At 47.0% G+C, this 24863-nt stretch overlaps 1 protein-coding gene across 1 annotated transcript; it reads right to left on the bottom strand.

The window, feature by feature from the left end:
- Positions 1-6911: 6911 nt before the first annotated feature.
- Positions 6912-16503, bottom strand: SNPH (syntaphilin). The gene is made up of 4 exons (XM_084848438.1): positions 16460-16503; positions 13612-13818; positions 9088-9237; positions 6912-8172 (listed from the first exon to the last, which is right to left on the bottom strand). The coding sequence occupies exons 1-4, from the start codon at positions 16501-16503 to the stop codon at positions 6912-6914; spliced, it is 1662 nt and encodes a 553-aa protein (XP_084704564.1).
- Between the last annotated feature and the right edge of the window lie 8360 nt (positions 16504-24863).

Here is a 24863-nt window from a genome sequence, read left to right as displayed (position 1 = left end):
AAATATAGTCGTACATTTATTTCTCAGCAGAGCTTTGGATAGTCAAACAGACGTGTACACATATCCACAGGTACGTTGCACAAAAGGCTTATTTCCTAATGTACCAACCACGTTTGCCACTGTTTCAACAAAGTCCAGTCTCTCTGTCAGTCTCCCTACCCAGATACTTTACCTTGCAGTTAAAGCAGAAGCACAACCCCCCTTCCCCCCACCAGTCACCCAAATTAATATTAAGGGTTTCTCAGAGCATCTTCAGGTACAGTTGCTTCAAATCCAGGCACACCATATTCTCACAGTGACCAACTCACGTGGGCTGTTTGCCACGAGTGCAGCCACAAATTTTGGCACCACTGCTTCACTCCTTAGGATTGTGATGGCCCACAAAACTGTGGTCTGTGCGTGCGACAAATGGCTCATGCAACCAGTTCACTATAGCGACATTTTGCACCTGAAGTGAAGCAAGCAGGTGCCAATCAAGCTTTTGCCATGAGCTCACAAACGTCGTGCAAATTGACCTTTAATGCCATGAAAGCTGAAGGGAGTGTGGTGCAAACTGTGAAACTAGTGCGAAGCTACAGGAAGAGGGAGGTGGTGTGCTTGCCAGCGCTGCTCCTGCCCACAGCAGAGACCCAGTCAAGGCAAATCAGAATGAAAGGCCAACTGCCCCAGTTGCATCACAGTCTTAAGGTAGGTCTGTGCCCCAGGGCAGCACCAGCAGTTGCCAGGGTCGGGCGCCTTGGGGCTCCTGGCTCTGCTTGCTGATTTCGTGTGTCCCCCCCCCCCACAGCAAGATACGCAAATTGTGGCTGCAGTGTGTGTATCTTGGGCAAAATATGGCCGTAATTAGTGTAATTTGCCAAATTGCAGCCATAAAGTGCTTAGTTATGTGTAAATTGTGGCTGCAATTTGCATATCATGCAGGTTTTAGAGAAAACAAAGCCAAAATCTGCAAGCTGGGCACAACCCTCCCTCCCTCCCTGCTGGTGCCAACGCTGGCAGAAAGAGCCGGGCCACTGCAGATTTCCAGGTTGTTTCAATCCATTGAGGATTTCTCCAACATACCTAATGATGGGTGATGTAGTCTAACACATTTAGAGGGCACCAAGTTTGGGAAGCCTGTTGACCTCTGTCAATGGAGAGTGTAGCCCAGAACACACCCAACGCTCCCCTATGTCCGCTTGTAGTGTGTGTGTGTGGGGAATGCTTTCTGGAGAGCAAGCGGTCTCCCACAAAAACTCATCTGGCATCACTGGTTTTCTCACAGAGGGGCCCCAATGTTCCCTGAAGCAGTTTGAAAACTCTCAACACATTGGCCAAAGTAGATGTGACCCTAAACACAAGATCAGCAACCAGGTCTCTTAAAAAAAAAATTAATAGCAGGTGCACCTGATTTTCACTGGGACTGCAGCAGGCAGGGAGGCTTAACCCTTTATGGAAATCTTCCCTAATTGGGAGCTTTCCTTCCAGGCTACTATGAGCTTGGGGATGGGAGGATTTTTGTTGGGACCATGTGGAGGGAGGAAAGGGCTAACCCCCCGCCACCTCTCGATTAAAAACAACAAAGAGGCCTGGCTGCTAATGACACTTTTAGCATCTGTCTCGCGTGGCCCTCGGAAGGCCGTGTGTTTGTGTGCTCCTCAAAGATGGCAGGCATGAATTGGGGAACTGTGCCCTATCGGCAGAGCTGACCTGCCCATGATGCCCTTCAACTGCTGCTGCATGTTTGAGGTCCATGGGATGGCCGGGTTGCTTGCACAAAGTGCTGTCCCATGACAAGCAGGATCCTAGCTTGGGGAGACGTCTAAGGCAGTTGTGTGGAGCCACCTGCTGGCTAGGAGGGGTGCTGATGTAACAGCCTCCTGCCCCCCCCAAGTCATGCAGTCCAGTCCCTGCCCCGAGGGTGCCAAGTAGGGGGCAGGTGTCCAGCCAGGCGAACAGCAGCTGCAAGCGATTCAGGCAAGCAAGCGCACCATGTCCAAAGCTGCAGCGCACACGTGCTGTGTTGGGCAGGGGAAGGGAACTTCTCCCGTACTTCCAGCTTGGTGCTGAACAAGAAGTGGGGGATTCTGCGCAGAGAGCGTATCAGCAATACTGGCTACTTTGCATCTAGCTGCCCTGAGCTCCTTGAAGGGAAGGCAGGGTTCACAAGTGATCAATAATACTAGAAGCAGCTTGTGCCACCTTCTACTGCTGTCCGTACTTCCCTACTGAGGTCATGTTCACGACTTTTTCTCTTTTTGTCAGGCTGTGACCTGTTCTTCCACCCTAACCTTTTTATCTAATGTAGATTGCAGGCTCCTTGGGGCAGAGACAACGTCACTTCTAAGTTCTATAGAGCACCTAATGAATTGTTGGTGTGGAATCTATATACATATCAAGGCCAATTCTCAAATCTCTAGCCCTAGGGATACCAACTAGAGCTGAAAGAGAGGGCCTCTGAAACTCTCCCCGCTATTTGTGGGCAGAGAAATGGGGAGGGGCACGCCCGTCACTGAATTGCTCCTGGGGGAGAGAAATTCCCCAACAGGTTCTTAGGGGTGGGGCTCACCCTTAGCAGGGGCAGGGGCTTGTCCTTTTCTCCCAAGTGTTGTTTTCCAGCTGCTGCTGCAAGGGGCAGCAGTAGCAGCTGTGAGGGCAGCCCCCCCCCCCCATCTCGCATCCTCCGCAGTACCTTGGAAGCAGCATTGTTCTGGGGCCCTGTGTGTGGAGGAGGAAAGGCAGCCAACACAACATAAAATGGTGGATAGTTTGAGGAGAGAATTCTGCAAAGTGGCCTTCTTTTTGATGGGGGAGGGTGTGATGGTGAGAAAAAGAAAATTCTTTTTCATTTACATGTCTTTTAAGGAAGTTCAGCTTGGCTCTGAAACACACCCCAGGAGGGGGCCATGTGCAGACCAGAGCGGGCTCCCTTCCGTGCCTGCCGGTCACCAGTCATCAGTCAATGAGTGCCCCGGTTTCATTCTCCCCTATAAACAAAGCGTTGCCATATGCTCCTACAGGAAAACATGCTGCGCTGCATTTAGGGGGCAGCAAAAACCTACCTGCCCCTAGAGGTGGTCTTGCCCTCACCGACAGGGGCCTTGCAGTCCCTGTAAGGGCTGCATTCCCTGGGGTTATTCACAGTATTGAATACCCCTGCCCACGCTCCAGCACCCATCAGGATGACAAGACATTTTGCCACTACAATTTAGATAGCAGGTGTAGAATTTAAGTTGGTATGAACCTGCCCCTCAAGCATCTTAGAAAAAAGTGTCCACGTGAGGAGGATAGGTTTAGTTTCTTTTACCAATTACTTCCACTAGCCCCCGCCCCCAACAAACACGCCCCACTGCATTTGGCATCTCAGTGGTCCAGAACTGGCAACAGAAACCCAGCAGAGAGAGGCATTCATAGACACGTACTCTCCTCCTCCATGACTCACACATTCCTTTGTTTAAGCTCAACTCAGATAAGAGGACCCATCAGGTAATGAGCCCCATATTCCTTCTCCAAAGCTGACATGACTGAAGGAAGAAGCAACCAAGGGGGAAAATGGTATCTTGGTTCCTGGCCGTTGTTTAGCCTCTTCAGTCCTGGAAGGGAATCAGCTTTGCCCACAGCCCTGAAGAGGGTCGGTCACTGGATATGCAACCACCTGAGGCCTTAAGCCAATCACCTTTGTTCAGTAGGGTTCGAGTTTGTGAAAAGTGAACATAGTGCAAAGCGAGACAAAACAAACTTCAGTACTTCTTTATCACTGCCCCAAGGGTGGAGGGACGGCAGGTTGCTCTATACGAGGTATATATAACTGGCGTCTCTCCATCTTGGCTGGGCATCCATTCCTGGAGCTGCTTCCAAGTTGCAGATACTAGAAAACTACTTCCCAGCTGGCAGAGCAGAGACAGAGCAAACAGCTTGAAAAGTCTCATGAATGTGGTGGTGGTGGTGAGTGACATTTCTGTGGTCATCAAAAGTGAATATTTGCACACAACATTCGTGATCCACTACATTCCACAACACTCTTGAGTGGGGATGGATGCAGAGCTGCGGAATTCTCTCTCCATATCCTGCAACCCTTTTTGGGAATAAGCAAAAGTAGGTCCAAGCTCAAATGGAGCATTTTAAAGTCACGATTATACTGCCTCTGCCCTGCTTTGGTTTTGCCTTCCATAACAGAGAACTAAGTTCTGAAAACTTTTGGGTGTTGGGTTCTTATAGTCAGGACTTAATGTGTGGCCAGGCTCCCCAAGGTTTAGCCCGAGAAGTTGTGAAATAATGAAGTCAGTGTCTCTGACAAAGTGCAGAGTGTCTTTTCCTTCCCCCAGTGTAGCATCAACCAGCTCTGCTACATGGAGCATTCAGGGAAAGAAAATTCAGAGCAGAGGGCATGACTCTGAGATAGGCCTCAATCTTATATTCTAAACATAAAAACTGCAGATCATCCAAAGTGTACCCTCTGTGGGGCTCCTACACCACCTAGAGGAGATATATATTGATTCTCCTAACAGCTACCCAGCTAGAAATAATTTCATACCCTATGAGATCTGTTCCTTTTGCCATCTGCTTCCCACAAATGATGAAGATGCCTGTAAAAGAGCAGCAAGTGTGGTTGTGTGAATTGTTCTTTAGTGGGTTGTTAAAAAAAAAATGGCAGCCTGCCGAAATGGGTAACTGGAATGTTTATACCTGGAGTCCGAAGTGCAGAACTTGCATCAAGCAAGTTGCTGAAGTCTGAGAGAAAGGGTGCATGGCACATCTTAGGAATTTGTGAAGGGAGAACAGCATTATTTGCTTGAGGTTGGCTAAAGAATATTTGTTTGGACCGGTGGCTCTCTGTCAAGCTCACCAAAGAAACATCTAGATCTAGAGCATCTGGCGTTCTTGGTTGGGAGCTGGGCACTAATCCAGAAAGGAAGAAGTATAGCAAGAAATGAACTTGGAAAAGGAGAGGCATTATACGATTCCACCGTAACAGGCAGCAGAGGGCACCACAGTCTGAAATGTGGACTCTTGGGAACAGTGTGTGTGTGTGTGTGTGTGTGTGTGGCGGGGGGAGGTAGAGCAGAATGAAGCTGCAGGCACCCACGTGCTTAGGAGTTGGAGGAGGCTGCAGGTCATCTGCGCCATTTCAAGATCGCCAGGTGGATTACATTTACATTTACCTTACATTTATTCAGATTACTGGGCCACCCAGCCCAGCATTATCTACTCTGACTAGGAGTGATTCTCCAGTCTGAGACGCCATTTCCTACTACCCCGGATCATGTCAATTGCCTCGTACCTAAGAAAGACAGTATTGAAAATATTCAGTACAAATGAGGAACGTTTCCTATTTAACCTGGACCGGTGTGCTTGCAGAACATGCATTCTGCCCTCTCTGACTCCAGAACTACTGCTAAATGGGAACCATTTTCTCTCGACTGGACTGGCATGGAGCACACCTAACATCCTCCCTTCTCTCCCTGCTATGCCAAAATGGTTGCGCCAAGGTTTTAGGAATGGCAGCAGGAGGGGTTCAAAAGTGGGAGTCTAATTGGCAAAGTCATCTTTTTTTTCATTTGCAGAAAAAATCAAATTGTGAGCATTACCCACATTTTAAAATTTGAAGCGCAACTGACTTAACAAGAGCTCAGAGAGGACAATTTGACAGAGAGGAATATGTTCGAGCTGCCAGGAGGGTGATGGGCGCTGTGTGGTTAGGAGGGCAAAGAGCTCTGCTTTACGATGGCCCCTGTAAGTCACAAAAACAGTTATTTTGCCTGTTCTGGGCTGAAGGAAGGAAAGTGATGGCTGTGAAATCCACTCCTACCATCACTTCTTCTGAGTCAGCCTGGCAGTGATGGAGACTATATCCTGCCATTGCTAGGGCGGCACCCTTTGCCACCTTCCTTCCTCTGCCCCTCCAGGGTCTGCAAAATGGTCACGGGGGATCTGCAGTTACTCGTGCAAGACCCACCCTGTAAGACAGCTTTCGCCAATCTGGTGACCTCCAGATATTTTGGACAACTCCCAGCTTTCCTGGCCATAGGCCATGCTAGCTGGAGCTGATGGGAGTTGAAGTCCAAAACTTATGGAGGACACCAGGTTGGGGAAGGCTGCTGTAAAGGAAGTGGTCAGTGATGGATCTAGAGCACGAGTGGGATGGGGGCTGGAGTTGTGAGGGGGAGGGAGACTCAGGGCTGGGAGGGGCCGTGGCTCAGCGGTATAGCCCCTGCTTTGCTGGTGGAAGGTCCCAGGTTCAATCCCCAGCAGTATCTCCAGGTAAGGTTGAGAAGGAATCCTGATGGAAGCCCTGGGGAACCACTGCTTGTTAATGCCAATGGTCCTGGGCTTGATGGGCCAACGGCCTGACTCAGTATAAAGCAGCTTCCTATAATCTTACGATAACTTATCGGATAAGCCTGGGAAGAAGTGGAAGAGAAAGAAACGAGCTATGGCCATGGGGAGCCTTTCCAGTGCAACCTCAAAATGTCCCAAGAGAGTGCCTACAAGGGAGAGAGATTGGCTCAACCAGCACTTTAAAAAAAGCCTTGTACCTTTCCTGAATTGAAATGACAGGACAGTTTCCAGAAGCTGTATCTCCTAGAAGGCGAGGGTTTTTCAGCAAGGGGGCAGGCTGTCTTCTCCCAGCTGTGGCAATCCAGAGAAGATATTTTTCTGTTTGCAATTCCTCCAGGGCTTCTGAAACTGCAGCAATGCTATTGCCCGAGTCATTTGCATAAATTGAGATGCAGCAGGTCAGAACTCTCACCCAGTTGCCCACGTGTCCCCAAAATAAATAAATACCCAAATTATAAACAAACAAACAAACAAATATTTCAGTGCATGTACGGAATCTACAATCAGTAGTCAGCTAAATTCTGGCGGTTTTCGTGAACTCGGCCTCTCGGCAAAGCGCGCGCGCGATGCAATGGGCTGGGTGGGAGAGCGAGTTATGGCTGGGAGCAGGTGCTGCTTGTGCTGGCTACGGAACGGCAGCTGATCTTCCGGATGGAGTGCAAAGCCACCGTGCAGCAGCCCCGCAGGAGCGAGCTGATGTTGTAGATGGGCTGCCCCTGCCTCCTCTGAGAGCGGCACAGCCAGGCGACTGTAGGCACTGCTGGCACAACCACGGCCAAGAGATCCACAATGAAGTGGCGGCTCCAGTAAGTTTTGGGCTCTGCTGTGGATGCTGCTGCTCCAGTGGTTTCTTGGCCCAGCTCAGCAGGCCCGTCGTCTTCTGGGGAACATACAATGCTCACCGACCGGCTTGCACTAGAAGGCTGGTGCACTGCCGGATTGTTGGCTGCCAGGCCTGGGGGGCCTGGTGGCCCATCAGGATTCTCAGCATGCTCCCCTGCACCTGCCATCACAGCTAAGCTGGGCTCAGTGGCTGCCACGTCCAGGGTCCCAGGAAGGCTTTGAGCATGAGTCTCTGAGCTATTTGGCTCAACAGCATCCTCCATTTCGGACACCCACACCGACGTGGGGCTGCTCAGGCTGCAAGCTTGGGATTTCATGACCTTCTCCAGGATAGTGTCGAGATCCGGCTCGTAGTGTACACAGTCCGTCTGAATGGCTTGTTCCTGCATGCAGCTAGCCTGCACGGCGGCCTCTGCGCTCTGCTGAGACCCCATCAGTTTCTCATACGTGGAGCTGGTGGGGACTCGCGAGCCCAGGGTGAAGGAGGTCTGCAGGGAGGCTTCGTCCGTGCCACACTCCACCCCCGAGGACAGCAGGCTGCTCTGATCCAGCAAGTCCGTCCGGCTCAAGGAGTCTTCCGCAGCCACGAAGCCGCTGTCTGCGGCTTCCTCCACTGAGATGGTCTGGGAGCCGCCCACATTCCTGTCCTCTGCCCCTTGGTCACTCAGCTTGGTGTAGGTAGAGCTGCGGGTGAGCGAGCGAGCTGGAGAGCCCCCTGTAGATTCTGCGGCCCCCTCCTCTTTGACCGTCCCATTCTGCGCAACCTCCATGCTGTGCAGCAGCGTCTCCAGCTTCTTGTTCTGAATGTTGATGTCCACAAAGTACTTCTGCAGCCCTTTGTCTTTCTCCATCAGGTTGCTCTTCACAGTGTCGATGACCTGCTTTAGCTGCTTGATCTCCTTCCGGGCCTCCTTCAGAGCCAGCTGGGCCTCCACGCGGTGGCACTCCTCCTCGATCCAATCCTCCTGCATCCTTGAGAGCTGCGTCTTCAGGTCTTCAATCTCCGCATCCCTGTAGCAGACAGACAAGCACACAGTCACTGCTCCTGCTAGTGCTGAAACAAATACAAGCAGTGTGCGTTCCGTACTGCTCCAAATCCAAACATTTGGCAGCAGAATGCTTGTGAACACTGGATTGGTTGCTGGGAACTGGCTTTTAGTGATTGGTTTTTTACCAAACTGGTTTTGTAAATGACTTCTATAATTGTGCATTTGTTATAGTTTTATATGGATTGGCTATTTATATTTTTCACAGAAAGAAAGAATGTTAAATAGATTGTGCAAATTCAGCAAAATTACATTTATTTGCTTCTCTTAGGCGGCAATCGTAAGCACATTTACTTGTGAGTAAGGCCCATGGAGTGCTGAATATGGCTTCTGGTGGCCGAAGGATAAAGCTTCAGTACCTCATTGGCTCCGTGTCATTCCTTGGATGCTCTGAAGCATTATCCTTTGACTGCCTGAAGTCCTAGACCCTGCTAAACCAGCACCTTGCACAGATGGCTGAATCTTGGGAAAGATGACGGCTGAAAGACACTGTCCGGAACAAACAAAAGCCTAGAATAGGGCCCTGTGAAGCTATTGGGGGCAGCCCACACACTTCCCAGCTCCTGGTGAATCAGCAGCTGCTCTTCCTCTGGAGTCACCCTGTGACAATCCAGGAGGGGACCACATGCTGGACGTGACCTTGCTCGGGCTTCCACAGAGAGGGCCCTCCTCAGCCACCCAGAGGAGCGTGGCAAACCCCGTCACGGTGCGTGGTTCCCAACAAGCCAGCTCTCTCAGGCCATCAGCATGGGCATCTGAAAAGCTCCGCGCATGACGTCTGCAGCATCCCTGAGTGGCGCGAGATCCCGGCCGACCTTGTCCAGGGAAGAGCGTGCTCTGAGTGCCCCCACCCCAGATGCAAAGGCGCCCAAATGCTGACCTGTCCTGCAGCCTCTCGTGGGTGTCTTTCAGCCTGGCTCGCAAGTGTCGTATGCACACCTCCTTCTGCTGGAGGGGGGTTAGGTACTGCTCAGGGGTTGGGGGCTTGATCCCATGGTTATCGCTGCACAGCAGGTACTTGACGGGGCGTCTGGAAAGGCAGGAAAGTCATCAAGCCAGGCAGTCATGCCCCCTCACTCACCCCAAACTGCTTTGCAGTAAAAGGCTGGGGAATGGTACAAGCACAATCGAGGCTAGCTCAGCAGAGAGCCCTCAGGGTCCTGGAACTGTCCACCATCGGAGGGGGCAGATTTGAATTCCGGTTCAGTAGAAGCTTAAAAATACATGGCCACGTTTGTCCACATTCATCTATTCACATTCATCCCTTGTTCTCACACCTCTCCCTTCACTCCTTCTGTTGCTTCCTCACCCACTGTTGAAAATTATACTGTAAGCTCCTTGTGGCAGGAACCGGTCTTTTTAGCTTCAGACAGTTAGTGAAGTGCAATGTATTTGGATGCTACTGGGTTAGTTGTGTGCACAGATTTCCATTCCAGGCCCCAATGAGAACAGAGGACGTAAACAATCCAATGCATTTTATGCTTTAGTGGTGATTCTTGCCCTGGGGGGTGGGGGTGGGGAACCGCGGTGACGTGTAGCAGATGAATGATCTAGCAAACGAAGAAATAGGGAGGAGTGGTGGTGGGGAGAATTAGACAGACATTTAAGACAAGGACATTTTTTTTTACCCTTGCAAGATGCACGTCCCTCCACATATGCTGACTTGCCAAACTCCAGACTTCAGACACCCTCCCTATATTCATCCACAACCATGAATTTGGACAAGCCTTCTGTCTTTGGGGAGAAAGGTGGAAAGTGGGATCCTAAAGATGTAGCTAAAATATGATGTTTAAGATGTGTTTGATACAGCAATGACATTCTGTTGTGCAAAATGGGGTCTCAGTCAGGACTGGTGCCTCCACCATCATGGATATGGCAGATGGCAACTAGGAGAAGGGCCTTTTCAGGGTGGTGCAGAGTTTATGGAAAGATTTCCCTAGTGAGGCAACTGCTTGGTAACAGTATTGACATCTTTTTGGTGCCAAGTGAAGATCTTTTTATTTTCCCAGGCATTTTAAGCATGAGATTTTATCTTTGATGATTAGTAGTATACTGTATTTCTCTACTGTTTGTTTTTTATTGTGTGGTTGTTTTATTATATGTACTGATTTTATGGAAAGTTTTCTTTGAAGGGCAGGGTAGAAATATCTAAAACAGGGAGGCTTTTCTATGGCTTGATAGCAAATACTTTATAGGCATTGATGTCCAGCTAATGTTCCTTGAGCCTGGAACATCCATCTGCTATGGTCAGAGTTGAGATCAGTTTTTTCTGCCTGGTAGTTTTGAATATGGCCAGCAAGAGAGAGGAAGTTTAGTTTAAGTTTAAAGTTGACTTGAAAAAATTGCTTTAAGTTTTCTGGCTGATTAACCACTTGCAAGAATACAAGGAATGATGCTGTCTCAAGACTAGCATTACCTGTCCACATGTCTGCTTGCTTTCTACCTGCTTAACTTGGAAAACAGCACAAGTCTTCAGCACCTTCTCCCTTCACAAAAACAACAACTAGGAAAGGATGCTCCTGAAACTCCTTACTCCTGAAACTGTTTGGTGTGTGTGTGTGTGTGTGTGTGTGAGAGAGAGAGAGAGAGAGAGCGAGAGAGAGCACAAGCGCTTTAATGATTGAGAGTATGGATTTAAATATCCGAATACCAAAACTCTCCTTCTTAATTTGGTCCTTGACTGTATCCCAGTTCAGAGCTCTTGCATCTCTTCTTCCCAGAGAGCATAAAAGCATAATCTTAAAATATAATGGCAATTGATGGCCCTTTGGCAGAACGAGAATTTTGCATTTTGGAACAGCTCTGAGAAGGAGGCCTAGACTCCTAAGAAAAGTGGCTCTGGTCCCACTGAATCAGACAGAGACTTAGAACTTACAGGGGTAGGGTTCTAGCCTGCCATTTCAAACTTGCACTGAAACGACATGTGACAAACAATGCAGGGCTGCCACCTAAAATTATTATGAGATCATGACAGTGTGTGTGTGTGTGTGTGTGTGTGTGTGTCTGTACTGGCCAGTGAAGTGGAATGATGGCAGGGAGGAGACACACACATCGTCATCATCATGATGACATCAGGCCATTGGGTAGGTTGAACTATACATTATGCATGGGAGAGGGGGGAACTCAGTACAGAGCTGCTGCCCCAAAATGGGTAATGTGTAATTCTACTCTTAGACCATTTTCTATTGGCATGATCAGTGACCTTCACAAAGTCTCGGTTGGGTGCTTTTGGAGTCCCTCCTACCTTCAAGCATTAACGATGAACTTGCCCAGTACTGGGAACAGTATTATGGCATATATTATGTGCTAATGTACACATTTTAGTTGTGTGTAACTGGCCTGAGTTGCAATTGTATATTACTTTTGCTCATATGAACAGAGGCAAAAGTGCAGCTTGGAGGTGGTTTGTACATTCTAGACTCCTGCTCATTTGAAATAGCTACGTTTGAAGATAGAATCCACCTTCAGTGGGGAAAATCTGGATCTATTGGGACTTGGGGCACATACACAAGATCAGCCCCTTATCATCGTAGTCTGGTTCCACATTCATAGCTGCTGCTATGGATTAGGAATGGTGCTCCACTCATAAACATGCGGGGGAAGAGCAGAGGGAGGAGGGGAACCTACCCCCTGGCTGCTTTTAAGTTACTCTTCTGTCCTCACAAACAGCGTGAATTAAAGTGCAGGATGGGCTCACTATCCCACGATTTTAATGACCTTGGGTATGGGCTCTTATGAATCCTGTAATAAACACGTGCTTCAGTTCAGCATTTCCCTGAGAATCCTCCTTTCTGTCTGCATTTGAAATCCTGCAGGTGCATTTAAATTAAAAAAAAACCCAAAATACCCACCCCCAAATGCCACCATAATGCGAAAGATTGGTGTTTTCTTTTTTGGTTTTACTCAGTCCTTTAAAGGATTTTTTTAAAGAGAGGTTAGGCTGGGAAATGATTGCCACAGGATCACCCAGTGACTGACAAGGGATTTGAACCAAGGTTTCTCCAGCAGAACACATTCCACTACCAAGCACCATCTCACACACTGCTCCTTTCCTAAAGACAAGAATATTGCTTCTAGAAAATGTACACGTAGGCTGCACGTACAGGATCACGTCATGAGTACACGTCTATTTTGCTGTATGTACAAATTTGCGCCTGTCATGCATGATGGTGTATGTACACTTGCAAGGGTGGGTAAGTTGTAGTCCTCCAGATGTTTTGGCCTATAACTCCCATGATCCCTCACCATTGGCTATGCTAGCTAGGGCTGCTGGGAGTTGTAGGTGAATGTCAGGAGCTCCCTGGCGGCCTCTTTCAGTAGACTCCAATAGCCAACTTAAGACACAGAGGAAAGGATTCTTTTCAAAGCTTTAATCCTTTTACAACTTAATGACTCTTTCAGATGCTAATCACCAGCGACTAAAGCAAGGAACAGCAGAGTGGCCTAAGCTTCGAATAGGCAGTTGATCCCCGTTTGAAGGAGAGTCACTTGAAGACCCTGAACTTATGGGCTAGGGAGAGATCCTCCCTCTTTCCCTTGGGTGCACAGGATGCGGCCATTGCTTGCTACACCTCCTTTCCACGCCCTCCATCACTCGTTGCTCCCTGCATCTGCGTCAAGTGTCCAGCAAGCCCCCCTCCCGCACTCTCTCGCTGCCAGGGTCACTATCTATCTCAGGAATGCCGGCAGGAGGAATCTCTGCCAGCTGCTGTGCCTGTGAGGGATGAGCTGGCTCCTCTCCCACGGATTGCTGATCCTCCTCTGAATCAGAACTGCTCTGGGGCTCTATGGGCTCAGTTTCCACCCTGACAGTGAAAACATCTGGAGGGCCACAAGTTCCCTGCCCAATCTACAGTCATTATGCATGGAGCTCCAACATGGAATTATATCTGTAGAAAATTCTCTCTTATGAAAGGGCTCTCTGCTCAGCCACAGAGCTCCTACAGACTGAACTAGATGTCACTTAGTGAAGATACATTCTATGTGGGTTTTTAAGGCCTACATCCTGGAACCCTTCCTGCTTTACAGGCTCTCTTGCTAGCTGGATCAATGGGTGCCAGGGATTAGGTTTAGATGCTCAAGCCTGCCAAGGTGTCAGCTTTTGCAGTTATACTGGACATATCTATTATGGTTAGTCTGTCCTTGGCTATCAGTCAGAAGAGCTAAACAAAACCGCCATGTTCAGAGGTAGTAAAACTTCTGGATTATCAGATGCTGTGGACAAACAAGCCATAAGGGCAACTCTATCTTGCTTTGCTTATGAGTATCCCAGAGGCATCTAGTTAGAATCAGAAAGGCGACTAGATGGTCTGGCCGAGCAAGGCGATTCTTGTATGGCTCATGCTGGAAGCTTGGGGGGTGCCCCTGGGGGTGATGCGCTGCCCTTACAGGGGCCAAGGGTTACCTTGGGGTGGGGCTGCTGTCGCTGCCCTTGCAGGAGCCGGAGTTGCTGCTGCTGCTGAGCGAGGAGGTGCCATAGGTGTCCCGCATGCTCACTGGCGGGGAGGGACGCCTGGAGGCAGGAAGAAGAGGCTGTTTCTCAGTTGGAGTGGCAGGGGCCGTTGCAGACTTAAAGAGCGAGGCAAAGCCACTCCTTCCATAAAACTCACGACTTCAAAAGCCACCAAAGAAACACAAATACACAAGACAGGTAGAAAAACAAAACAAACAAACAAAAAAAAGGACAAGAACAAACAGGCAGGGTTCAAAATGGAACATGACAAAAGCTGTCTCTGCAAACAGGTTAGTGAAGCAACAGCAGAGGCAGGCCTGAGGAGGGCGCTGTCAGCCCCTGGTGCCACTCCTCTGCACAGCCCGCAGGAGATACGGGCATCCTCCCACCCTTAATCACCCTTGGAACATCATGGAACTCAGGGCAAAGGAAAGGCAGCTGATCAACCACAAGAGGAGAAGTGTCAAAAAGCACCTCCTCAGGCCCAGGTGGGCTTGGGGATGACAATTAGCAATGCTGGAACACGTACGTATTAGCGCTGGCTGAACACTGAAAGAGCCTCACAGACACTGTCTTAGCAAATCTTACAAGAACCAGGGCAGGCTTGCCATCAGGTGAGGTGCTCTCCACTCCCTCCAGCGATCTGCCTAGCCACAACCTAGAGGACCACCCACTCCCATGCAAACCTGCCCACATGTCCACATCATCAGTGGAGGCCTCTCCACTGGCTGCCTCTGCCTCCTGAGACGATGTGGGTAGCAACCAGAAAATTTTATTTATTTATTTTATTCATTTCATTTCAATACTGCCCAATAGCCGAAGCTCTCTTATTAAAATTAAAACCAAACAGCACACAATAAAACAATTCAAAATATATAGAACATTAAAACCACAATATAACAATACAACCACAATAAAACCTGGCAGCAGTGCAGGAGTTTAAAATACAGATTTAAAACAGCAAAGCTAAAAGTCTAGAAAGCTAAAATGGTAACATGCCTGGGAAAATAAAAAGGTGCCGAAATGAATACAATGTAGGTGCCAGGCGAACCTCACTAGGGAGCTAATTCCAGAGCCGGGGTGCCACAGCAGAAAAGGCCCTCTTCCTGGTAGCCACCCACCTCACTTCCTTTGGCAGGGGCTCACGGAGAAGGGCCGCTGACGATGATCTTAAGGTCCGGGCAGGCACATATGGGAGGAGGTGATCCTTCAGGTAACCTGGCCCCAAGCCGTTAAGGGCTTTAAATGTTAATACCAGCACTTTGAATCGGGCCCAGAAATGGACTGGCAGGGGCTTTTCTGTGGTGGGGAAAAGGGGCTTTTCTGTGGTGGCACCCCCATTGTGGAAAGTGGCCCTCTCTAAAGATGCCCACTTTGCACCTACACAGTTGTTTTAGGTTCCAGGTTAAACTGGCATCATCTGCTTGAGCTTTTACTGAACCATTACATCGGTGTCTTTATTGCTGCTGCTGCTGCTTTAAGTGCTGTTTCATTGGTTGTGTTGTGTAATGGTATTTTATTGACGTTTTATCCTTGTTATATGGTTTGATTTTAAGAAGTTGGAAGCCACCTGGTAAATTCTTTGATAGCAACTCTTTCTCTTTCCACCTGCCTTCACTTTCAAATCACGAGCACCTTCCCATGCCATCATATGGGAATGATTCAAGTATAATCAGAGGGTTGGAAAGGGCTCAATGCCTCCCCCGCCCCAAGTAGGATATTCTAGACTCAAAGCATCTCTGACAGGTCCCTGCCTATCTTTTCTTACAACTCTCTAAGGAAGGACATGCCACAAGCTTGCTTCATTGCCAAAGTAACATGTTTTGCCTACATCTCCCTCCATGTAAATTAAATCCTTTGCTTCTTGTCCTATACAGTGTGGGCAGGTCCTTGCCCTATACACAACTCCTGCTTCTTTTAAATAATTGAAAATGGTCAGCATATCCTCCGTTCACTCCATCAATATTAAGAAATATGTTTTCATACCTGAGAAAGACCCTTGTTAGTCAAGCATCTGATAACAGCTCAGCATATCCATGGTTCTCTAGGGTTGACAATTTATTTTACCCGCAGTGCTCCTGTGCCTGGAAGAATCTGGAAGATCCCTGTACACGGCTGGGGGGCCGCATTTGGCTTGGTAGGTCAGAAGTTGTGTGGCCTTGCATTAAAGGCACAGCAACGCAGCCTGTCAAAAAGACAGGCACCCCTATTCTCAGGAGATGCTTCCCCAGATAACATGTTCAGACATGAGAGTGGCCATGGCCTCAGATGTACTCAAACATGCTGTAGCATAGGAAGAAATGGGGCAAACGGCTACCTCCCCCAAACCCTCAGGGTCAAGAGGCCCCCACCCCTGCTGCTGAAGAAGCAGACCCTCCAACAGCCGCCTTTGGCTATGCAGAACTATGCACGGAGGTGTGAACTCCAGCTTCTGTTATTGTGATGGAGGGCTTGGGTGTGTGGCTCATATATGCACAACAGGTGTGTATGTGTGCTGCGCTGAAGTGAGCCACAGGCATGCAACTCTGGACTGTGGCAGCCACAAGAAACCACACTCTCTTCCTGCCTTGGGGCCGATGGCTCCCACAAGGCACTGTAGAGCATTCGGCCTGTACATGGAAGGAGAGCAGAGCTCCTTCCATAGTGCTGGAGAGCTTCCTCGCTCTCTGGGCTACATGAAGGCACTGTGGAATGCAACATATGCAAGGTGGCAGGTGAGGAAGGGCCTTTTCCATGAATTGACAGAAAGGCTGCAATGCGGGGGGGGGAGTGAGTGGGGGCAGCGTTCGACCATATTCACCTTCGGGATCCCGTAGAGGGTCGTCTGCTCCCCGGCAAGGACATAGCAATGGAACTGCAGGTCGTGGCGGTGGAGGGCCCAGCTGCGACTCCAGCTGTGGGGGTGGGAAAGAGAGAAAGTAGACAAAGACAGAAAGTGAATTTTGGGGTGGGAACCAACATGGGCAGCTGCAAGGTCCACCTAGAATTGTAGAACAGTAGGGTTGGAAGGGGCCTATAAGACCATCAAGTCCAACTCCCAGCTCAGTGCAGGAATCCTTGTCAATCCTTTCCCGTACTCTCTGCAGCCCTTCCTTCTACAAGCCTGGCCCTGGTTTTGTCTGCCTGCATCATGGTGGGCCTGATCCAGCCTACGGTTTGCTTGCTAGTCATCTTTTGGCTAGGCCTTGGGAGAATTCTCACTTGATCCGGAATCTAAAACCAAGGTCTAAAGAAAACAGGGATATTTGCTCTGGCTGAAAGCAGCCAATGTGCCTATACACGTGCCTGCTGGGAATGCAACGATCAAAAGCGATGGTATTCCTGCATCTCCAAAGCGATTGCAGTCCTATGTAACCCCTGGAAGACAGAACATATAAAAGCATTTTACATTAACCAGGAACGGCAGGATGACGATCTCCTTGCAACAAGCATGCACCCAAGTCACACGCACATGCACCCCAACTTAAACAGACTCCGGATGATTGGCCCAGCCATTAATTGATCAATGGGCAATCGGAGAACAGTAAATTGTGCTCCCGGGGATGAGTATGAGCCAGTAAGGCAGAGGAGGGGAAGCGGCAAGTACCGCAGGTGGAACCGGCTGGGAGGGGAATTGCCACAGGATGCCTCCGCAGTTTTGTGCCAAGTTTCTGCAACTGCCCCATCACTTCTCAGCGACAAGCCCCAAGTGGAAACAGGGGTCTGGCAAGAAGAGCTCGCTGTGCCCTGAGCCTGTGAGACTCTGGGGGGTCGCATGGATTCTACCTTGGGGTCTGCAGCGGTCGCATCCCCACAATCCCTTCCCCAACCTGTGAACGACCCGTCTTTATCCTCTACCGCGCGTCTCCAATGCCACCCTCTTCACCAGACTGCCCCGCGCGTCACAGTGCACGGAGAAGGGGGAGGAACACAGGAGCTTCGCCTACACCCCGAACCAGACCGGCTGCATCCCTCCACTCCGCTGGAAGGAGGGACGTGTGGAGATGCTCGGGGGCCTCCAGCTGTGTGCAAAGCCAGCCGCCTTTCTGGATAAAAGCTCCCCGGCCGATGGCGTCGGCCTCCCCAAGATGCAAAGCACCGCGGGGGGGGGGGGTGCAAATGCGCCAAGATTAGTCATCACCCGGCTTGCTCGCATGCTGCGAGTGGAGAGACGCAGGCAAAGCCAAGCCTGCTGGCTGCAGCACGGAGCAGGGAAAACTTCTCACTCTGGCGGCACCAGGCAGACAGCAGCAAACAAAGGAATGTGCGGAGGGTATTTGGGCTGCACAAAAGCTTAGAGGAGATGTGGGGCTCCAAGAAGCCTGGGATGCAGAAAACGTTTTTTTTTTTTTTTAAGCCCTTTCCTCCCATTCCATGTTCTTGACAAAATCCTCTCTTCAGACCTACTATTTGTGTTGGGGGTGGAGAAGCTGCCCTGGCGCCAACTACAGCTTCTCTTTCAGCATAAATACCTGCGGGGCTGAAGGGGCGGGACGGTATTTTGATCAGGAATACAGCTTGGGGGTAAAGAGTTTAAAAAAATCCTCTCCCCTCACTGCAATCTAAGTCCTGATTCCAGGACCCGCCACCCTCACCTCATCCCTATCCAGGCTGCTATTTAAAGTATAAAACAACAACACGCAACACCAAACTTTCATGTAATGTGAAGTTTGGGCTTTATTTATTACTACAATTTTAATCCTGCTGACTAGCCTATGGAGCTACTTAAAATAATAATAAAAAATCATCATACAATTAAAAAGCACAAATAGAAAACCCAACTGAGGATGCCAAGCAGTATTATCAAACCCATAGCCATCATCTTGAGTGTGAAAGCCATCCTAAAAAGGATTGCCAATACACAACATCTCCCCCAAATTGGGAAAAATAACTCCTATGGGAAGGAGCTCCGCAACGAGGGTGCCACCACCACGAGGGCCTGGAACACTTGGCATTTGTATAACATTTTTAGTGTCCAACAACAATCCTGTAAGGTCAGTGTTGCAGATGGAGGCTGAGGCTTGGTTAAGGCCACCTAGTGAGTTCACATCAGAGATGCAATTAGTACTTGCCGCTTCCCCTCCTCTGCCTTATTTGCTCATACTCATCCCCGGGAGCACAATTTACTGTTCTCCAATTGCCCATTGATCAATTAATGGCTGGGCCAATCATCTGGAGTCTGTTTCGAATGGGGTGCACGTGCGTGTGACTTGGGTGCATCCTTGTTGCAAGGGGAACCTTGGGAGATCGTCATTCTGCCATTCCTGCTTAATGTAAAATGCTTTATATGTTCTATCTTGCAGGGGTTACATAGGCCTGAAATCACTTTGGAGATGCAGGAATACCATCCCTTTTGATCGTTACATTCCCAACGGCAGTGGCAGAGCCCCTGTTTTGCACGCAGAAGTTCCCAGGTTCAATCGTCAGCATCTCCAGGGAGGGCTAGGAAAGGATCCTCCCTGAAGCCCCGGAGAGCCACGGCTGCCAGTCAGTGTCAACAATACTGGGCAAGATGGACCAAGGCTCTGAGACTCAGTATAAAGTGACTTCCTATGTTCCTAACCTGGCGCCCTCCAGATGTGTGGGACTACAACTCCCATCATCCCCACTCAGAACATTGGACACAGTTTGGGAAGGCTTACAGCTTTAAAGGTCAATACCAGCACTTTGAACTGGGCCCAGAAACAAACGAAATAGAATGAGCCAGTGCATATTAATTGCCGCAGAAAGAACTTTCATGTCAATGTCAAGTCTGAGACAAGAGTTAATACATTTGGCCAGGTGTCTTCAAGCAATCAGCATGCATGCAAGGATCACCCCGAAATCATAGATGGGCCTCAGGCTCCTGCACAAAATAAAATAAAACCCAAACAAAAATAAAACCCAAACAAAAATCCTTCTAACCTACTAACTGGTATTTTAAAAGAGAAAAAGCAATAGGAATGAGTGCTGGAAAAGTTAGATTCTCCATGGTGATAAACAACGTGGGAGGATTGGAAAAAGAAATCAGTAGAAACTAGTAACATAATAAAATTGTCAAACCAAGCAACAGAGCAGTGATGAAAGATCCATGAAGAGGGAGAGGTACAGAATTATTGAACAGAGATATAAGACAAGATGATCGAATTACAGGAATAAAGATTAAGAAGGAGAAATATAAGTTGAGGGCTTCTGCAGATGACTTGGTGTTCATGTTGGAAGAACCTTTAAAGGGAATTGCAATTTTAATGAAAAAATTAAAATAATTCGGAGCAGTGGCAGGGTTCAAAGTTAACAGAAAACAAAACTTTTAACAAAGAATATGGATGTTCAAGAAAAAAGAAAGTTGATGGACAAGACTGGCTTCCAGATTGAAAAGAAAGTAAAATATTTGGGAGTCTTTTTGACAAATATGAATTGTATACTTTTTCAAAATAACTATGTTAAAGTGTGGAATGAAATTAAACAAGACCTATTAAAATGGGAAAAATTGCAACTATCCCTTTAGGGAAGAATTGCAACGATTAAAATGAATGTACTACCTAGAATGTTATTTTTGTTTCAAATTATACCCATTATTACATCGGATTTACCTTTTAAGCAGTGGCAGAGAGATATAATGAAGTTTATATGGCAAGCAAAAACCCCAGGAGTTAAAATAAAAATTTTACAAGATGCAAAGGGAAGAAGTGGCTTGGGATTACCAGATTTTAAAACCTATTTTTCTGCCTGCTGCTTGATGTGGATGAAGGAATGGGTGACACTGAAAAAAAAAAGACTTTTAGAATTAGAAGGACATGAACATGGGTGAACATGGACAAGAAGGACATGGGTGGCATGGTTATTTGTGGTATGGTAAAACAAAAGTGAATGTAGATTTTAATAATCATTATATAAGAAGGGCTGTATTAAGAATTTGGAATAAATATAAATTAAGGTTTTATCAAAAAACACCATGTTGGATATCCTCACAAGAAGCAATGCATAGAAGAGAATTTGATAGCACACATAAATGGTTAAGATATAATGATTTATTAGAATTGTCACAAGGGGAATAGAAGTTAAAATCAAGGGAAAACTTATTGGAAGAAGGTCATGTCTGCCAATGGTTTTCATATTTGCAAATTAAAGAAAGGTTTAAAATAGATGAGAAAAATGGTGGATTTGAACAAACAGAATCTGAGTTTGAAACAGCACTGTGTACAAATGACGAACATGTTATTGCTAAACTGTATAAATTACTTTTAAGGTATGAGACAGAGGATGAGCAAGTAAAAGATTGTGTGATAAAATGGGCATAAAATGTTGGTTATAATATGTTAATGGAAGAGTGGGAAAAAGATCTAAAATTTACCTTATGTACAAATCTTAAAGAGAATTTTTATAAGATGATGTATAGATGGTATATGTCACCGTTTAAACTGCCTAAAATGTATAAGGGTGTTTCTGGAAAATGTTGGAAATGTGAAGATCAAGAGGGAACGTTTTCTCATTTATGGTGGACTTGTAAAAAAGCTAAAGTATTTTGGATACGAATACAGTCTTTAGCTCAAAGAATATAAAAGACTACTAGAGAATTAAAGCCAGAAACTTTTTTATTGGGACTAACAGATAAACACATAAAAGAGAAGGGGGGAACTCTCTTTCTCTACATGACAACGGCTGCAAGGTTATTGTATGCACAAAAGTGGAAGAATGAAACAATACCAACTGTGAGGGAGTGGATCATAAAAATGATGGAGCTGGCAGAGATGGCAAAATTTACTAGTATAATTAAAGAAGGATCAACAACTAAATTTATGTTAGACTGGAAACCTTTTATAGAATTTGTACAAGAAATAGAGAAAAATGATATCTATGTATGTGGATTTTGAACTTTTTTTCTGTTAAAAATTAGGAGAGAAATGAGATAATATCTGTGAACTCAATGTATGATATACAACTAAGATAAGAAGTAGAGAATAATAATAAGCATTTGTTGTGTAAGGGGAGCCAAAGGTAGATATCTTACAATTTTAAGAGATATTTTAGTGTATGTGTATTGTGTGTTTATGTTGTTGTTGTTTCTTTAAAAAAATAAAATTATTACACCATAGAAAGAACAACAACAAAAAAAGAGGGAGAGGTACAAGCCACCCACATTCTTTTCTCCACCAAAGAGGCTTGTATGTCCAAATGCTGACTGGTTTAAGATTGGGAAAGGAGTACGGCAGGGTTGTATACTCTTACCCTACCTATTCAACCTGTACGCAGAACACATCATGCGATGTGCTGGGCTGGATGAAGCCAAGGCTGGAGTTAAAATCGCTGGAAGAAACATTAACAATCTCAGATACGCAGATGATACCACTTTGATGGCTGAAAGCAAGGAGGAGCTGAGGAACCTTATGATGACGGTGAAAGAAGAAAGTGCAAAAGCTGGGTTGCAGTTAAACCTAAAAAAAAACAAGATTATGGCAACCAGCTTGATTGATAACTGGCAAGTAGAGGGAGAAAATGTGGAGGCAGTGACAGACTTTGTATTTCTTTGCGCAAAGATTATTGCAGACGCTGACTGCAGCCAGGAAATCAGAAGACGTTTACTTCTTGGGAGGACAGCAATGACAAATCTTGATAAAATAGTGAAGAGCAGAGACATCACACTGACAACAAAGGTCCGCATAGTGAAAGCAATGGTATTCCCCATAGTAGCCTATGGCTGCGAGAGCTGGACCATAAGGAAGGCTGAGCGAAGGAAGATAGATGCTTTTGAACTGTGGTGCTGGAGGAAAATTCTGAGAGTGCCTTGGACTGCAAGAAGATCAAACCAGTCCATACTCCAGGAAATAAAGCCCGACTGCTCACTTGAGGGAAGGATATTAAAGGCAAAACTGAAGTACTTTGGCCACATAATGAGAAAACAGGATACCCTGGTGAAGATGCTTATGCTAGGGAAAGTGGATGGCAAAAGGAAGAGGGGCCAACCAAGGGCAAGATGGCTGGATGATATTCTGGAGGTGACGGGCTCAACCTTGGGGGAGCTGGGAGTGGCGACGGCCGACAGGAAGCTCTGGCGTGGGCTGGTCCATGAAGTCATGAAGAGTCGGAAGCGTCTGACCGAATAAACAACAACAACATATGAGCAGCATGCATACAGAACATCATCTCAAATAGATCTGGGTTTGCATCTGCAGAACCTGCGTCTCATGATCGTTTGGTGAGCAGATGTCAAAAATAGCTGACCAGTGTCCTATAAGAAAGCAACAGAGGTAGACTTCGAACTGGACTTCAAACTCCCCTTGGAGGCCCGATTGGCGCAGACATTGGTCTCATTTCGGCACCATGTAAAAACATGGCTTTTTACCAAAGCCTTTGAGGGCTAAATGCATTCCCTAGCACGTTGTTGTAACTGTTTTATTGTTTTAGATTTTAACTGGTATTAGCTTGTTTAATAGCTTAATATATCTTAGGTGTTTAAATTATTTATTGTTTTATACTTTAAAAATTGATTTTATCTGTTTACAAGCCATAGTTAACCCTTAGTTCCAGGTTTGCATATAACAACAACCCACGATTCAACAAACCAGGATTAATTAAACCATGGTTTGTCATTACGTGCAAACCAGGTCTCTATGTTTGCTCATTAAGATGGTTGTGAGAACCTAGCCCTATTCAGTCATTCTCATCATGTGTAAGCTCTGCATGTGAGGAAGGGGAGTGAGGATGAGCTCGCTAGCTCCATCCCCTCCGTTGTTCTCATCACTTTCTACATGTGGAGGGCGACTGTCTGCAGAGGTCTCCTCTGTCTGTGGAAGTTCTACCAGTGATTTTAGAATCCTGATTTTTGAAATGAAATCCTGATTACTGTTAGTGAAGCATTTATAATTGCATTTATCATATAGGTGAATTTGCAAGAAAGCAGATTCAAATACATTGGAGAGAGGGTAGGATTCCAACATTCTAATTATAAATTCCCTTTTCAAAAACCCACACTTTTCCTTGGTCAGCAAAGATGTCTCATGTTGTCCTGGACCTGTGTTGCCTTATGAAGCATCTAGCCTTACTACTAGAAGAGGACTCCCTCTCACTGTTTAACCCATCCTGCCAGGTACTGATGCAAGTGAGAAACTGGCATGACTCAACTCACAGGAGGGTTCCTCCTCTAGCAAGGTTCAGATGCTTCATAAGGTCATGCAGGACCAGGACAACGTGGGGAATCTGTGCTGGTCCCAGGCATTCTATTTTCACCATCTGCATTTGGGCCTGAAAGACCAAAGAAAAGTGTGTGAAACTGAATCCAGACAGGGCCTGTGCAGACTGGGCTTGGTTCTACCATTGTGTACTATGGGTAAAGGTAAGCGGGACACAGTTGTGGGTACGTATGCATGTGGAAACCTGCTCCTGGCATCCAGATATTGAAGCTAGAGATTTCTGCATCTTATGGTTCTCCCTTGGCCACTATTCTAATAAGTACATTTCCTAGGAAAATAAAATCCAAATGGATAAATGTGGGGGTGAGGAGGGGGAAGGAATAACAACAAATTCTACTTCTACAGTTGTAAAGGCCAGGAAGATTAGAGGAGATCACTGGCAGAGCAGTGACTCAGCAATGTAAAGCTGTCAGTACTGCAGCTGCAAACAAGGGAGAAAAAATAATAATAATTTCAGGATAGATTTGCAGAATCCAAGCCATGGAAGATGACAGTACACTGGCCAACTGTTATTTTTGGCCACAGGCACAAAAAACCCAGTTATATATCAAAATTTGGTGCCTGGAAAAGCTGAATTATGCAACCCAAATCAACGATGCAGATCCAGACACATGTACTTCTTTTGCATGATTTCTTTTTTCCTTCCATGGGTGGGGCACTGAGGATCCAGCTGCTTGGCACGGGAAATTTTGCTCCCCAGCTCAGCTTCTGTGATTCATCAGGCACTGCTAATATATTTTCAAGTCTGCCTCCCAGCTTTAAGGACCAGAAACTTGCCAAAAAGTGAAAGAAGCAAAGAGTGTGAACAGAACGCTAAATTCTGTGCCAGTGTGCAATTTCACACTTTGATGGCATTCAGATTGTACCCAGCCATGCTGTTAGCAGGAACATGAATGCATAACCACAGGAACCAAAAGTGGCTAATTTCAGGTCTGTCTACTGGGTAGTGGATGCAATCCAGAGAAAGCTAGGTTTGCCTTGATTGTTTTGATTTCAAATGTCCAGAAAAACAGGGAAGGCTTAACATGATCTGAAGTGCAATCAAGTAATTCAACT

This window comes from Heloderma suspectum, chromosome 4, assembly GCF_057233095.1.
Source record: "Heloderma suspectum isolate Gila_16-S chromosome 4, 16-S_ref, whole genome shotgun sequence".
Classification (NCBI taxonomy): Eukaryota; Metazoa; Chordata; class Lepidosauria; order Squamata; family Helodermatidae; genus Heloderma; species Heloderma suspectum.
This window is presented reverse-complemented; position numbering and strand designations above follow the sequence as displayed.